The sequence below is a fragment of the Ursus americanus genome, chromosome 9, assembly GCF_024610735.1.
Source record: "Ursus americanus isolate L20-20 chromosome 9, mUrsAme1.1.p, whole genome shotgun sequence".
Taxonomy (NCBI): Eukaryota; Metazoa; Chordata; class Mammalia; order Carnivora; family Ursidae; genus Ursus; species Ursus americanus.
Window position 1 is genome coordinate 35,665,837 of NC_142135.1, and position 15,676 is coordinate 35,681,512.

Here is a 15,676-nt window from a genome sequence, read left to right on the forward strand (position 1 = left end):
TGCTCTGTAATGCCTAGAGGATCATCTTCAGACTCTTAAATGCATCCAAAATTTTCCATGACTTGGCTTCTTCCCCTTCTCAAGAATTTTCTTTGCCCTTTCCTCAAATAAATCTGAGTTTCTAGCTATAACAAACTACAATTTGCCCAACTGTTCCAAGTTTCTTGCTCTTGCACATTTTGAGATTGAAATCACCTGTTGTCTGACTTTTAAATTGCCATCTGTCCCTCAAAATCCACCTCAAGTCATGGTCTCTGTAGAGTTCGTTCCACCCCTTCTTCTCCCTTAGGGTTAGTTGATCCTCTTTCCTTTGTACCCCTACTCTTCCTCTATTACAGCACTCGTGAGCCCTTAAGGCCATAACTGTGCTGTACTCATCTTTGTCTTCCCAGTACCTAGCCTAGAGACCGGCAGAACTTAATAAGTGTTAGTGAGTTTGATTTTGGATATATTTCATTTTGGATAACTAAAGGGCATCCATTTTTCCCAACTAAAGGGCATCCATTATTCCCAACTGGAAATAAATGTCCAGTTGGAGGAGAGTGGTGGCAGCTATTATTGGCTTAAAAGTAATCGGTGAGATTCTGCACAAGAATTATGTAAGCACATAATGGTACAGTTTAAAAAAAAATGCTGGGGGGAGGAGGTCTCACTTAGGGATAAGGCAGAGAAAAAGAAGCCAGATAAAGGAGACAAGGAGGAAGCTGCCAAGAGCAGAAGGATGGAGCCTGACATAGAACAGGTGTCTGGTGAATAATATAAAACATCCCGTCTAGCATAATCGAGCAATCTTGTGTAGAGATGCTGTAACCAAGTTAGTCATACCTTTCAGACCTCATCCTGTGTATATCTATACTGCTAAAAGGCGTCATTCCGTTTGTAACCTGCTTTTGATACCTATCTCAGGAAACATTTTCAAGTGAATATGCACCTCCATTACTTTTAATGGCATCTCACTGTAGGACCTAGTGGCCTTTCTACATAATGCTTCCCAAGGTGAGAATGGGGAGAGGCAGAGCCCGTGAAGTTAGGAAGCCGGCTGAGTTTTGGGTGGGGGGGTGGAAGGGTGGGAAAGGGCGGACGAGACCACCTCGGGGAAGCCTGAGCCGGGGCCTGCGAGTCGCGGGGCTGCCGGCGGGGGCGCAGCGGAGGCGGAGGAAGGGGCGGCGCGGGGCGGGGCGGCGCGTAGCGGTTACTCGAGGCGGGCAGTTCAAACCGAAGGAGGGAAAGGCGGCGGCCCCACGCGAACGTGGCGTGGGGGTTGCCATAGCCAGGCATCCCTGGGGGCGAGGCGGTGGCTCCTGCCCGGCGCTCCCAGCGGCGGCTGCCTGTCTTCCCTCCCGCCTGGCCCCGCGGCCGGGTCGGTGCGGGCGCGCCTCGGTCTCCAGGTGGGCGGGAGTGGGGGGCCCAGGTGTGTGCCGGCTAGCGGGCCTCCGGGCGTCCCCGGGCCCGGAGCCCACTTTGCTTTCCAGGTGCTGGGACTAGAAAGGCGCCCCGAAGCTGAGCTCTTGCCCGCTCGCTCAGCGCCAGGTGACGCCCACCTACCCTCCGCCTTCCGGTGGCGTTCTGGGCCCTGGGCCCCGGGCCCTGGCGGCGGAGCGGAGGCGGCCCCCGTTCCCCCCGCCAGCTTGGCCTTGGGAAGGTCCAGGAGCGACGGTCGGGGCCAAAAGACGCCCTGGTGAGACCGTTAACCACCAACTTGGGGGAGTAAATGACAGCGCTGCGGCTTACACTGCATTTTCAGAAACCTGAATTTGGGAAGGTTCCTCAGTTCCCAGGCTAGCCGGAGAGAACAAGGATATTGAAATTGCCATTATCTGGAGAGCTGAGAAAAATTCAAAATGATTTAGGCCTTTTCATATGTTAGGAATAATCCCTGCAGCATGTACTTTATGTACCCTTCAAATCTTAGCATCCCTCGTGCTGCTGCACGTTTCAATTGTCCAAACTAAAGTTTTTAATTGGTAATACTTTGGCATGAGTTTTAAAGGCAAAGTGAAAGATTTTCTTGTTTGGAAGATCGCATAACTGACATCTAAGAGCTCAAGATATACTGATGGTAAGATTTTCCGCTTTAACAAATGAAAATGTGGTTTTAATATAGTTAAATAGTATTTTATTCTCTAACTTAAGTGTTTTTAAATTGAATTATAGTTGACATACAATATTGTATTAGTTTCAGGTGAACAATATAGTGATTCTATATTTTTATACATCATGAAATGATCACCTTGATAGGTCTAGTTATTATGCCACTATAAAAAGTTACTACAATATTATTCATTGTATTCCCTATGGTGTATATTACATTCCCATGGCTTATTTATTTTATAATTGGAAGCTTGTACCTCTAATTCCCTTTGCTTATTTTGACCACCCTTTACCCCCACCCTCTCTGGCAACTTCAGATTTGTTCTCTGTATCTTGAGTCTGTTTCTGTTCTGTTTGTTTTGTTTCTTAGATTCCACAATAAGTGAAATCATATGGTATTTGTTTTTGTCTAACTTATGTCACTTAGCATAATACCCCATGAGTCCATCCATGTTGTCACAAATGGCAAGATTTCATTCTTTTCTATGGCAGAGTAATATTTCATTGCATACATGTACCGCATTTTTATCAGTTCATCTATCAGTGGACACTTAGGTTGCTTGCATATCTTGACTACTGTAAATAATGCTGCAATGAACATAGAAGTACATGTATCTTTTCAAATTAGTGTTTTCATTTTCTTTGAATAAATACCCAGAAGTGGAATTGCTGGATCGTGTGATAGTTCTATTTTTAATTTTTAAGGAGCCTCCATACTGTTTTCCACAGTGGCTACACCAGTTTGCATTCTCACCAGCAGTGTGTGAAGATTCCCTTTTCTCCACATCCTTGCCAATGTTTTCTTTTTTGAGGGCACATAGAGATGTGTTCTCAACGCTCAGAAGCCTGGTTTAAAAAAATGAGCATCAAGGAGGCTCGTTTGATTATCTAGTGAACTGTTGAATCAGTAAAATTAAGTAAGTCAATGGGCATTTCAAAATTTTGCATGAGTCTTTTTAACTGATTTAAAAATTAAGTTTTGAAGAACCAAGTTTTGTTTGAGACCAACCTCTTGGGATAGTAGAAAGATGGACATGATGACAACAGAGAAAGCACATTGGAGGCAACTTCAGATGGGTAGATGAACAGAAAAAAATTAGTTTTTTGATTATATGTTTATATCAAGTGGCCTATGGGTGGTAGGGGAAGAGGACATCTGCATCCCCATTTTGTTTCTAACAAATTGTCTGTTTCCCAAATTCTAGCATGGTGAGACACCTAGTGGTAAGGGAGAACATATATTTGCTCTAAAATTTTGGAAGGATTCATTGACCTAATTTTAACTTACTTTATAGAATGATTCTCAGAGGGGGGGGAATATTCATGGGTGGAGGTGTAATTTGAAAGCTCATTATATGTCATTAACTTAATATTTTGAAAACAAAATTGTCTTAAAGTATAATACAAGTTATAGAAAGCAAAGTTTGATTATCTTGGCTGGTAAGCATGTACAGAAGAGAGCAGTCATTCTTACGATCTGTGGGGATCTAGATCAGAAGAGAAGATGCATGAGATTTACCAAAATTGAATATAGGTTTAAAAGGTTGAGAAACACTTAGATATTTTGCCCATGATCAATTTACCATAAAGAAACTTTTGTTTTGTGGTTGGAGTAGCAATTTGTTGTTGTTGTTGTTTTTAAAAACTCGTTTACTTAGGTACTTAACTGGTAGGCAACCTAGGCATAAATATATTACTTTGCCATTATAGTCAACTAAAATATACTTTCCCAGGATCTTTCAATAGAGAAAAATCATGCATTTGGTCTGGAGAAAACTTTGAAAGAATGACAGTTTTCTTAGTTTCCTTTGAATAATCTGGAGAAATGTCAGAAACTCTGATAATTTTCTTCCCTTCAAACCCTTTGAGTAAAGATTTGAGTTTCTAAAAAGAAGGAATGTGATAATACTGTTAGGAAAAGGCTAATGAGTAAAGTATTTCCTAGTGTCATTCCTTACAAATATAATTACTGAATAATTCATTAAGTAATTACAAAGTAATTAACTTGAATTCTGTACTTGTAATTTCAAGAATATCATAAAGGGTGAGTTTCCCACAAATAGTTGTCTGTTATCTGTGAATTCAAGCCTGCAACTGGACCTAATGTGTCAAAATATTTAGAAAATGAGACAAGAATCACCTGCCAGGTTTGTAATGGCCCTCTATCTATGGGGTGCTGGTTCATTTTGGTTAGCTCAAGAAGAACGTATTAGTAATTTATCAATCAGCCAAGGAGTCTTTGCAAAGTTATGAGTCTGGTTACTCAGACCTTGAGAATGGTCATGGGGACTGGATTTCTGTGACGGGCCTTTGTCACAAGTATGAATAATATTATCCTAGCGTTGCTTAGCCAAGTTGCAGTTAAATCTGGTGGCAGCACTCAGCTGACACATTTCCAAAAACATGATTAAAAATTGGCATATAGTTTTTTAAGCAGCTTTACTTATATACCAGAACTTTGAAGGGAAATAGCCAACTGACTAGAGAGAGGCCAGTACAAATAAGCTAGAATATTAAAACTATAATTATATACTTTAGCACTGTTAAAATCGTAAGGTAATAAAAGCTAAAAATGACGCTGCCAGATTTTCTTTTTCTCAAGTGTAGTTCAAGAAAATATTTGTGCATGGTGCTGAGACCATGCTTAACCAAGCAATCTGTGAATATGTATAACCCCAAAGTTTTGGTTTTTATGATGTTAAAAAGTTGAGTTAATATACACATGAGTGTGTATTAGAGTAGATTTGTTTTTTAAGGTAACTTTTCTTATTGCCATAACATTTTCTATTATTATCCCCATTCATAACAAATAATGTATTTTGGCGTAAGCTGCTATGCTACTCGTTTCAAAGGAAGAATAAAATTTGTTTTCACTTTGTAGAAACAGAGATTTTGAAGATGTCGGAGAGACGTTCAAGTCACGCTTGCACTGGAGTGGAAAATGAGGTGGATTCTCCTGTCGATTTCAAATACTCCAGCTTCAGCGGTTTTTGTTCCACATCTTCATTTCAAGATAGTGGTTACAATGAGTTCTTACAAACTTGCAACTTTGATAATACAGATCAAGAATTTTTTGGAAAGAAAGGAAAGGGCCCAACATTAATCCATGAATATCCTGAAACTTCAGATCTGGGCTTAACTCATCCTTCAGAATCTCTAACTCAAAAAAAGAGATTTGTCTTTTCTAGGAAGGAAAATGATAAAACTCCAGAACTTTGTGAAACCCCTAAAGTCAGTGGAAAAAAATGTTTACTGCGTCGAAGGTTGGACATATCTTTCTCTCTCCTAAGGGGGGACTCTGAAGCACAAAATAGTTCTCTAGGAAGTAGTACACACCAAGTGCCCAACTTAGAAAAAAGTGCTTCAAGCAGTGCTTCAGGTTTTCCAAGGCAAACCAGTTTTAGTCCTTTTGTTACTAGTACTTTGAAAACAGAAGAAGCAACTTCCAGCAGTCAAAAATTGAGACTTAATTTTTCTCAACAGAAGACTTCCACAGTTGATGATTCCAAAGACGACTGTAGCCTATTTGAAGTTGAATGTATATCTCCGATTCAGGGCAATAGTTTTAAAGACTCTATCACATATGACCTTAGTGATAGCAGTCTGTTTGTTAATGATGAGAATACATATCCCAAACTTCTGGGCTCCTCTGCTAATGGAACAACTTGTGGCACAAATGAGAACTTATGTGTGACTCCAATAAGTAATCTTGTAGCAAACATTAAATTTAATGCAAGTCAAAGTCTCTCTCCTTCAGCTGAAGTGAGGGACAATATTTCAACACCTGAAGACAGTGGTTTTAACTCCCTTTGTTTGGATAAATCAGAAGATTCCCTCTCTGACCAGGAGGGTTCTTTTCGAGAACTTTGGAAACATAAGGGGACTCTCAAAGTGGGGGACACCATAAAAAAGTCAAGGCATCTTCGAAGGCTGAGAAGATTGTCCACCCTTCAGGAACAAAGCTCACAATCTGAGACAGAAAGGGACTCTGACTCTGAAGCAACACCAGCGGCTACTTCAGACATCTCGGAGAATCAGCTGAGCAGTGACAAGGAGATTTTAAGCTTTAAGAATTTATCAAAGACCCCAGCCTTGCAGTTGGTGCATGAGCTCTTCATGAGAAACAAAAGAAAAAGATCCCAGCAAAATGGTGCATATGAATTCTTAGAAGAGAAGGATGGGGGGCGAATAGCTGTACTACAGTGTGTGCTTGCAGGACTGATTGGCAAGAAAATGGGTATAGAAAAACTGGACATCTTAACAGAATTAAAATATAGAAATTTAAAGCATATTCTCGCTATGGTTTTAGATTCCTTGACTGCAGAAAGCCTATGCAGGTAAGAAATAAATTTTTTTTTCTGAAATAAAACTTCCTTATCATTTTTTTTAAGTTGGAAAGCTTTTCTATGTGTTGAGTAGTTGTCTTTTTTTTTAATTTGTTTTATTTCTATATTTGGTCGTCTTACACTTTATCAAAGGTGGTTTAGTGAACTTCCTAATAGAGCTTACTAATATATAGTTCCTTCTGTTTAAAATCCTGTTTTAGGGGCATCTGGGTGGCTCAGCTGGCTGGGGTCTGACTCTTGATTTTGGCTGGAGTCATGATCTCATGGATTGTGGGGTGGAGCCCTGCCTCAGCCTCGGCTTTCAGTGGGGAGTCTGGTTGGGGGTCTCTCCCTCTGCCCCTTCCCCAACCTCTCTCTTTAAGATAAATAAATAAATCTTAAAAAAATTTTAGAAGCATCAATATAGTCTTCTGGATAAAGTTCATGTCACTGTCATTTGGGAAGAGTTTCTAAACATTGAACTTTAAATTTTCAAGATGGCAAACTGTATTCTTCAAACGTTATTTAATGATTTAATAGTTCACATCCTGTTGTCAGATTGCAAATTGTATTAAAGTTACGACACTTGGTCAGAAATTATGTAAAGTATTATGGTGACTAAGAAATGACAGCATACGAAGGCTACCATTTAGTTATTTAATCTAAATTCTAGAATCCAAAATGATGATTAGCTTTTATTTTAGGGCTTAGTTTCTCCAGAGAACAAGGGAATATGGATTAGTTCATTTTCATTGCTAACAGGGCAGTGGAAGGTAATCACTTTTGGGAATTTCAAGGAATTAGAAACTGAGGAATTTGTGTTAACAGAGATTTCAGTATATTGGATGCTGCTACATAATTTAAGAGAAACAGACATTTAGGAATATTGAGGGCAGGAACTAGGATTACAAAGAATAAAGTGAGACTGTGTTCATACTGGCAATTTTGGGGAGTTGCAGGACTATCAGAAGACAAGACCCTTGGGAATCCCATGACCAAGAAGGAGGGAAACCTGTTGAACAGGACTTCTGCAAGGTGACAGTTGGGGGAGGACATGGAGGAAACGTTTGTGAATTTGTTTTTTGATAGAGATATGTCAAGAGTTTGGCTCATAGAATCCTTGCTGTTTTTATTGCCACTACTTCTAGTAAAGCCCTTCTTCACCTTTTCTCTACAAATTAATTACAGGCTATTGTAGAGAATTGTAGAATTTCATAGTTGGAAGTCTTCTGAGACATCTAGTCTAATCACATATTTTGCAGATGAGGAAACTGTGTTCCAGAGAAGTTAAGTGACCTGCCAACAGTCATTCAAGGAGATAGGAATATATATCTAGGTCTATAATTGAGCCCTCTGATTTTTTTTTTTTTTTGAGAGAGGGAGAGGTGGCTCTTAAGCAAGCTCCACATTGGGCGTGGAGCCCAATGCCAGGCTTGATACCATGACCCTGAGATCATGACCTGAGCTAAAATAAAGAGTCAAATGCTCAACTGGCTGAGCTACCCAGGTGCCCTGAGCCCTCTGATTGCCAATCCAATACTGTCTCACAAACTCATAGTAAGATTTAAGGCCTTTCTAAATAAACTTGTCTGGGAACGTACTTGGTGTAACCCAAGTAGGATAATAAGCAAATTAGTGTACCTGTATGTATGTGCCTTTAAAAAAATGTTTGAATGAGACAAGTTGTTTAAAAAATCAAGGAGATGGCTGAAATATAGGAATTTTATTTTTGTATGCTGTAGTATTTGGATAGAGACCAGTTAAAAACTTGGGTAATACCCTGGGTGCTCACTTGTGGGAGCAGTTGATATTCAGTCATATTTTTATTTTTTTCCCCAGCCCTCCAAATGTATAGTATTTGTACTGCAGCATGCATGTAAAATGTTAGCAGTGTCTATTCTTGATAATGTGAGAGATGATGGTCAGTTGAAATAACTGTGGCAAATACCCAATCGCATAGTTCATTTCTTCCCCGTTAAGAGGTGACTTTCTGCCTTTTCCTTTCCATCAATCCGATGTAAGACACATGGATGTCTTAGGGAGGGGCAAGGCTACTGAAGTGGCCATGGTAACTGGAAGAACGGTATTACCTCCATTACAACAAGTGATCTTTTTAAAATTATCTGATCTTATTCCCTTTGAGTGATTTAAGTTAGAATAATAAAAAAAAAAGACCAGATTAACAGCTGAGAGATTATCTTTAATAATTAGTATAACCCAAGTTATCAATAGATAGGCAATCACTGGTCATAAACTGCAGGTTTTTCTTTTTCTTTAGCTTCATCGTTCCCATCACTTTGGTTTATAAAATAGGAACTTTGTAGTGATACCCCTCATAATGATTGTTATTTGGAACTTAGTATGTCCAGTGAATCAAAATGGCAGATTTATTAAGTACATTCATAGAAATAGATAAAAAACCTCTTGTGCTGTATGGATGATAATCATTTTCTACATGTTCCAAATTTTTAATTTCTGTCTCACATTTGAAGTTAAATCCTCTTAATCAGTCTCCCAGTGGACTCATTTTAGCTTTATAGGAAATGATGTTTTTCCCTTAACCATTTATAAGATTATAATCTATCAATATAATGCTGGCATATACTTAATATTTTAATGGGGATTCTTTCATATGGTGAAACAATATGGGACAACAATGTAGATCAAGTCATATTTTTAATGTAAATTTTTCGGTTTAAATTTCCTGTCCAAAATCTTTAAAACAAGTTTTTCTTATTAATTGCCATATGCAAAAAATGTTAACTTTGTGGCATATATATAATCTAAAGACCGATCTTTTTGTTATAGTGTTTGGAAAGTGAGCAGAAATTGGCGTGAAATTATTGTTCAAGATAAAAAGGCAAATCGGAGGAGGAAATTTTATGTCTCACAACTGAAAGCAGATTCTGAGGTAATGTATACAATACTTTTCTCAAATGGATTTGTAAAAATAATCTCATATTGCTGGACAACCTAATTTGGTTTTCCTGCTATCTTTTAACCCTTTTCATTTAGCAAACATTCACTCATGAATGTTTTACTTCTCCCAAACTCCGTTTCCTTCCAGTCCATAAGTGGAGTAGACTACCTAGCATTGAGAGCGCCTTGTAAGGTTTTGTGGTTTAGGTGTGTGTGCTGTTAGCAGGGTTTAAATACCAGTGCTATGCCAGATCCTATTCATAATTAGATATCCTTATAGCATTTTCCATCCAGTCTTTTGAGTGGCTATTATGTGCCAAATGCTCAGATTACAATGGTGAACATTTCTGAAATGGTCCCTGCTCTCTTGGAACTCATACCCCGTGGGTGATATAAGTTAACAGGTGATTATAATACAGGTATGTTAGGGGAAGCCCAGAGTTCGTTGTATTAAATCATTGAAGAGGAGTGTTTGATACTTGGGATTCAAGAGAAGGCATTTCAGAAAAAGTGCAACTTGGCTGAGATCTCAAGGATGAGGGGGTGAGTGGCTAGCCAGGTGAAGACGGGAGGAGCGTTTCAGCAGAGAGGATAGCGGAGAGGAAGACCTGGAAGTGAGTGGGTGTGGCAGATTAGTACTGGTAAAGCATCATAAGCTTGTATTTTCTTGAAGAGTTGAGAACCAGCTTTGAATTGACAGGAAAAGGCCTGCAGAAGCTGATTAATTCTTCCTAGCGACCCTGCTCTGTGTACTGGGCATCTGAGGACTCCGGCATCCACGGGTTTTGTATATGCAACCTGTAGACCTTTCTTAGCCATCAGTACCCAAAGAAACCATGAGAGTTCACTTTCTTATTCTTATTCTAGTCGAAAGTATTTAATAACATAAGTAAATTTCTAATTTGACAAAATATAATAATTGAGGTGATACATGGTATAAACAAATACAAATACGTAGAAACAGTTTGGTGGGTTTCTCATTACAATGAAATATTAGGGACTGCACTTAACTAAAATGTTGACTTTCTATTTTACTTTGAAGAAAAGTTTTACCTTCTCACCTATAATATTGCCTTACTTACTCACAGCACCTGGCTACTTACTGCTGCAGCTTCTGGCCCTGGGAGCTTATACTAGAGAAAATATTAATTGCCTTCTTAACTTCTTATCTTTTTAGAGTGCTGCTCTATGTGCTAAGGACTTATTTAAAAAAAATTTTTTTTTTAAGATTTTATTTATTTGAGAGAGACCGGCAGAGGGAGAGGGAGAAGCAGGCTCTCCACTGAGCAGGGAGCCAGACGTGGGGCTTGATCCCAAAACCCTGAGATCATGACCCAAGCCAAATGCAGATGCTTAACCAACTGAGCCACCCAAAAAAGCCAGGCACCCAAAAAAGCCAATTTTTAAGCAAACACCTATTAATATGAAACTGTCAGCTCCATGTACATTGTACATTCTACAAAGAAAGACACGTGATTGTGTTTGGCAACACTTAGGTAATTCTAGATAAAATATTCTGTCTTCATATCCTGGCCACCACCTTTTTTTCCAACTTTATTTCTTAAAGGACTATATGTTTTTCCTTACCAGAACTTTTTTTCTTATTTTGGTTTGCTTTTTAAATTTTTTTTTCAAAGTAAAACAAGTATGTGGCTTAAAAAGTCAAATTGCACTGTGAGGCTTATAACAAAACACATCCTCTTGCCTGTCTCTTCCTACTCTTCATTCTTGCCCCAAGTTAATCACGTTCAACTATTCAGTTATTCTTTTTGAGATTTACCTCCACATTTCTAAATAGCATGCCTTTACTGCTGTTTCTTGGCTTTTTTCTTTAAAGAGTTTGTTCTCACCACTCCTACCGCTACCTGCCCACCCACCTTGCTCTCTGAACTCCTTTCTCCTTTTCTCCTGCCTCACTAACGTAACCACACCACCATTTGGGAGTCAATCAGAATTAGGTGCTGACATTAAGACTGTATTGAGATTATGAGTTTTTGACAGCTGAAACATGCAGTACACTATGATTACACCTTTTTTCCTGTGTAACTTTTTTTTCCAGAGTTAATAATTGCCCAGTTTCTTTCTTTTGTTTTGCTTAGTGTTTCTCTGTACAGATCCCCGATTCATCTCCTATTATCCACCAGAACTGGAAATCTCCTCTGTGTAAGTCCAGACAAATCAGGTATTCCTCCTGTTCCTCCTTTTCCCTAGAAGCATCCTTCCTGGTGCACTTTGCCCTCCTATTCTGATATGGATTGGTTGCTTTCCACGTGAACTATCCTAATGTTTATCAATAACCCAGAGAGAAACATTCTAAGACAAAAGTTGTTGGATGGTTTTCCTCATACTTGTGTAATATCTCTGAAAGCCCCTTCTGTATAAAAGTTAGAAGGCACACACCAGCCACATGTCATAGGATCTCAATTTCATCCATTTGCTTTGCAACCATGAGAATGAGTGTTAGAATCAGGATACACCTTTTCCATCGAATTTCTTAATTTACTGTATTCCTCACTGTTTTTTATAATCATGGAAATGAACAATCACATGGTGACTCCACTCTCACATTTAAATATTTTCTGGTAACATGATGTGACTGTGTTTGAAAAATTTTGGCCTTCACAAACATGTGTCTTGGTTGACTGCTTTGCCACCTTTTGTTCAGAGATGGAAGCACACATTTTAAACTCTAGGAGAACTGGGATTAGACTGTTTTATTCACTTGGCACCTTTAGGAGTTCTGTAAATATTTGTTAAATAAATGAATGTTTATTCTGTGGCTGAAATGTGTTTCAACAGTATATCTCTGCTCATTTTGTTGGTTTATTCACGATCACTGTGTTTACCAACTGCATCGAAATCCATCAAAATTTTGGTGTGCTCTTGTGTCATGTGCTTGTGTCCTAGGCTGCAAATTATTTATAAAAATATACTATAAAGAAGTGTATTGAGTCCTTGAAAGAGTTCAGTGGTATTCATTCTAATTTTGGAAAACCCATATTCATCCATTACACTTATGCATGTGTTGTTAAACTGTTAATCACGGAATTTTTCATGACCAGCTAATTTTATTTTCTGTATTTATGCTACTATAATTTCTCATATTTTCTCTCTCCTCACTTTTAGGAGCCAATTGTGGCAAAGGGAGACTATCAAGGGAGAGGAAGCACAGTTTTAGTTAGACACATGAGGAAATTCACTCTCAGTACATTTTATTTTGATAATTGGTTAAGAATGCCAATCTGTTAAAAAAAAACCAGCCCTATTTTTTCCCATTATCAACCTCAACAAAATAGAAGGCTTATTGAAACTATTTCTTGGCTGAATATTTAAGTAATGTGGAAATCCAGTTCAGAGAAGAGATATGTTTTTTTCTCCTTTTAAAATGCTAAAGCTTGTTTATTAAAATTTAAGTGTAAAAATGATTCCAGTGTTTACACATATTGTAAAAACCAATTGGATTTCATGGACTAACTAGGCCCATTATTCTTCTGACATGTGGCTAAGGTAAGAAACCTTCAAAGAATTCCATGATACCCCATAGCAAACTTTACAAAGATTCACCTCTTCTTATACCTTGACTTAAAAGAGGAGTTGGCAAACTCCAGTCTGTGGGCCAAATCCTATCCATTACTTCTGTTTTTAAAGTAAGTTGCATTGGAACACAGCCTTGCTCTTTCATTTACATATCTCTACAGCTGCTTTTGCTAAAATAGCAGTTGAGTAGCTGTGACTATCTGGCCTGCAACATGTAAAGTAATATACTGTCTGGCCCTTTTCAGGATAAGTTTGCCAACCCATGCCTTAAACAGAAAAATAACCCATCATGCAAGCCTAAAGCTAACATTTATTGTCTTAATTTTGTTCATTTTCATTTCTTTGACATTTAAATGTTAGATGAGAGAAAATTTTTTGTCTAAAAAGGGAAGTTTAGGGAGAAAATTCTAGCGGAATTTAGTGTGTAGTCACTTTCAATATTTAAACACATGTGCAGAAATACAGAAAACTGTTCTGGAACTTTTGATATTACAGTACTGACCCCTCTTATCTTTTACCGCAGGGGGCTATATTAAATGTTGAGGATGCTGCCACTCGGCTCCATCTTTTAAATCGATCAGCTTTGAGATCTGTACAAGCTCAGGCTAGGATACCAGGTTTTCAGAAAGGAGAAGTTGCCACATCTTCTCCTTGGGGAGAAGTTTTGACACCTGTAGCAAGCTCTTCTGTTACTCCCTTAAGTAGTAAACAGGAAGAATACGTTAAGGTGAGTATTTCTCATAAGCTGTTAGAAATAAATGTTTAGAGTCCAAAATAAAGTGACTCTGTGTATGAAACTGGAAGATTGAGTGTGTATGCTTTCACTGCAGGTTGCCAAAACACTATTTATTGACGAAGCATTAAAACCTTGCCCCAGGTGCCAATCCCCTGCTAAGTACCAGCCATATAAGAAAAGGGGACTGTGTAGCCGCCCGGCCTGTGGTTTTGACTTTTGTGTGTTATGTTTGTGTGCTTATCATGGGTCTGAAGAATGTAGTAGGGGAGCAGCAAAGCCAAGAAATAGAAAAGATGCTCTTCCAGGAAGTGCCCAGAGTAAGCGGAATTTAAAACGCCTTTAAAGAGACTCTCAAATAAAAGAAGCATTCCCCCTACACAACGTCTTGTCTGACTTAAAAATTATGAATATTTTGAAAGCATGCAAAATTTCCCGTTAATGAGAGATGATGATTTATTTCCTATCTTGTATATATCATAATCTATGTCTGTATTCTTTAAAGTGATGAGTTTGAAAAATTTTTATTTTATTGTCACATTTTCCTATTTTAATAAGTGTTTTTAAATAAAGAATATTTAATGTTATATATATGTATTTAACTGTTTCATGTAACCTTTGAAAATTGTGCATTTCAGCACTCTGTGTTGAAATGTTCTTCAATCACTTTTTAAAAATAGTTTTCCAAGAAATATTACGAATTTTGAACTTGAGACAGATGGCCTTATAGATTTGGAAAATGAGTATTTGAAATGAAATATAAATAAAATGTTTTCAGAAGTTCTATTGAATTTACTCTACAATTTCAATCTTTTAATTTTGGGAGTGCCATATGTAAGCAGACTTCTGGTTAAATAAAATTTACTTAATACTGATTACTTAAAAAGACATAAAAAGTAAGTTATTAGACTTATGTTATTATTCACAATGAGAGTCTCAGTAGGTTAATGAACCCTTATAAGTCATGCATTTCATTTAAGCGCTTTTTAAAATTCCAGAACTATAATCGCAGATTCCATTTGTTTAATCTAGCCTGGGTCTCAGTATCGTGACAGATTTGGACTAGTTAGAAAAGATTGTTGTTGATTCTTTTTCCTCAACAGTTAGTTTTAGCTTGGGTTTCTTAAATAAGAAAATTCACTGAATTGTTTATAATATACCTCTTTCCAAAGATGGTTGGAGGTAGCACGTTCCATTTACAGAATAGCAGCAAGAAAGAGGTAAGTTCTATTGTTCAGCAAATTACTAAGACCAGGGAAAAATTTGACGATGGTTTCATATTTTGTTTGTCTTTAGGTAACTGCTGTGTGCATATGTCTGTGTATATGCTGTACACACAGATTTAAAATGTAGCTCTTCTTACACAGTACTTTAATAAAACAATTTTAAAGTGTGAAAGATAATAGATATATTTGGTTTTAAAAAAATTTTTTTAAAGATTTTATTCACTTATTTATTTTAGAGGGTGGGGGACAGGTGAGTGGGGGTAGGGGCAGAGGGAGAGGGACAAGCAGACTCTGTGTGGAGCCCGATATGAGGCTCCAGCCCACCACCCTGAGATCATGACCTGAACTGAAATCAAGAATCGGACACTCAACCGACTGAGCCAGCCAGGTGCCCCTAGATATAGATATATTTGGAAAAATCTGCCCTAAATTTTAATTTGTTGCTTAACTCACAGAAAATTTTAGCTGCTAAATATTAAATTTTATCTATATCCTTTCTAATTCCACAAAGAATTTTTGGAGGTTAAATATAAATAAATAAAAAGTCAGTTGTCTTTAATAAGTTACACAGTCTATAAATTTTATATCAAATTTTCTGATTCAGTTGATTCTAATCATTTAGTTCTCAGTGTCATTTAATTTCCTGAGGTATCTTCCACATCAGGGTCAATATACTTATTGACATTGTTAATAAACATTGTTAATTCAAGTTTCTTTGCATTTAGGAAACTTATTCCCAGTCTTGATTCTTTTAACTGCTGAAGACAGCTCTTTCATTTAATCTGACTACCTGTCTTTGACCTCTCTTTCTGCAGCTCAGATCAAATCATATCTTCTGTCATATG

The 15,676-nt window shown here is 37.8% G+C and overlaps 1 protein-coding gene across 3 annotated transcripts; it reads left to right on the forward strand.

Annotated features, from left to right (window-relative positions):
- Nucleotides 1–1,218: 1,218 nt before the first annotated feature.
- FBXO43 (F-box protein 43) lies at nt 1,219–14,192 on the forward strand. 3 transcript variants are annotated; one of them, XR_015725787.1, is made up of 5 exons: nt 1,219–2,059; nt 4,973–6,428; nt 9,225–9,327; nt 11,435–12,842; nt 13,396–13,527. XR_015725787.1 is itself a non-coding variant. In XM_087864698.1 (5 exons), the coding sequence occupies exons 2-5, from the start codon at nt 4,990–4,992 to the stop codon at nt 13,949–13,951; spliced, it is 1,995 nt and encodes a 664-aa protein (XP_087720824.1). In that variant the 5' UTR covers nt 1,219–2,059; nt 4,973–4,989; the 3' UTR covers nt 13,952–14,192. The 3 variants fall into 3 exon arrangements, 2 of the variants coding, with proteins under 2 accessions (XP_087720824.1, XP_087720825.1); XM_087864698.1 differs by lacking the exon at nt 11,435–12,842 and adding an exon at nt 13,703–14,192 and having other exon boundaries at nt 13,396–13,599; XM_087864699.1 differs by having other exon boundaries at nt 11,435–13,535.
- Nucleotides 14,193–15,676: the final 1,484 nt, after the last annotated feature.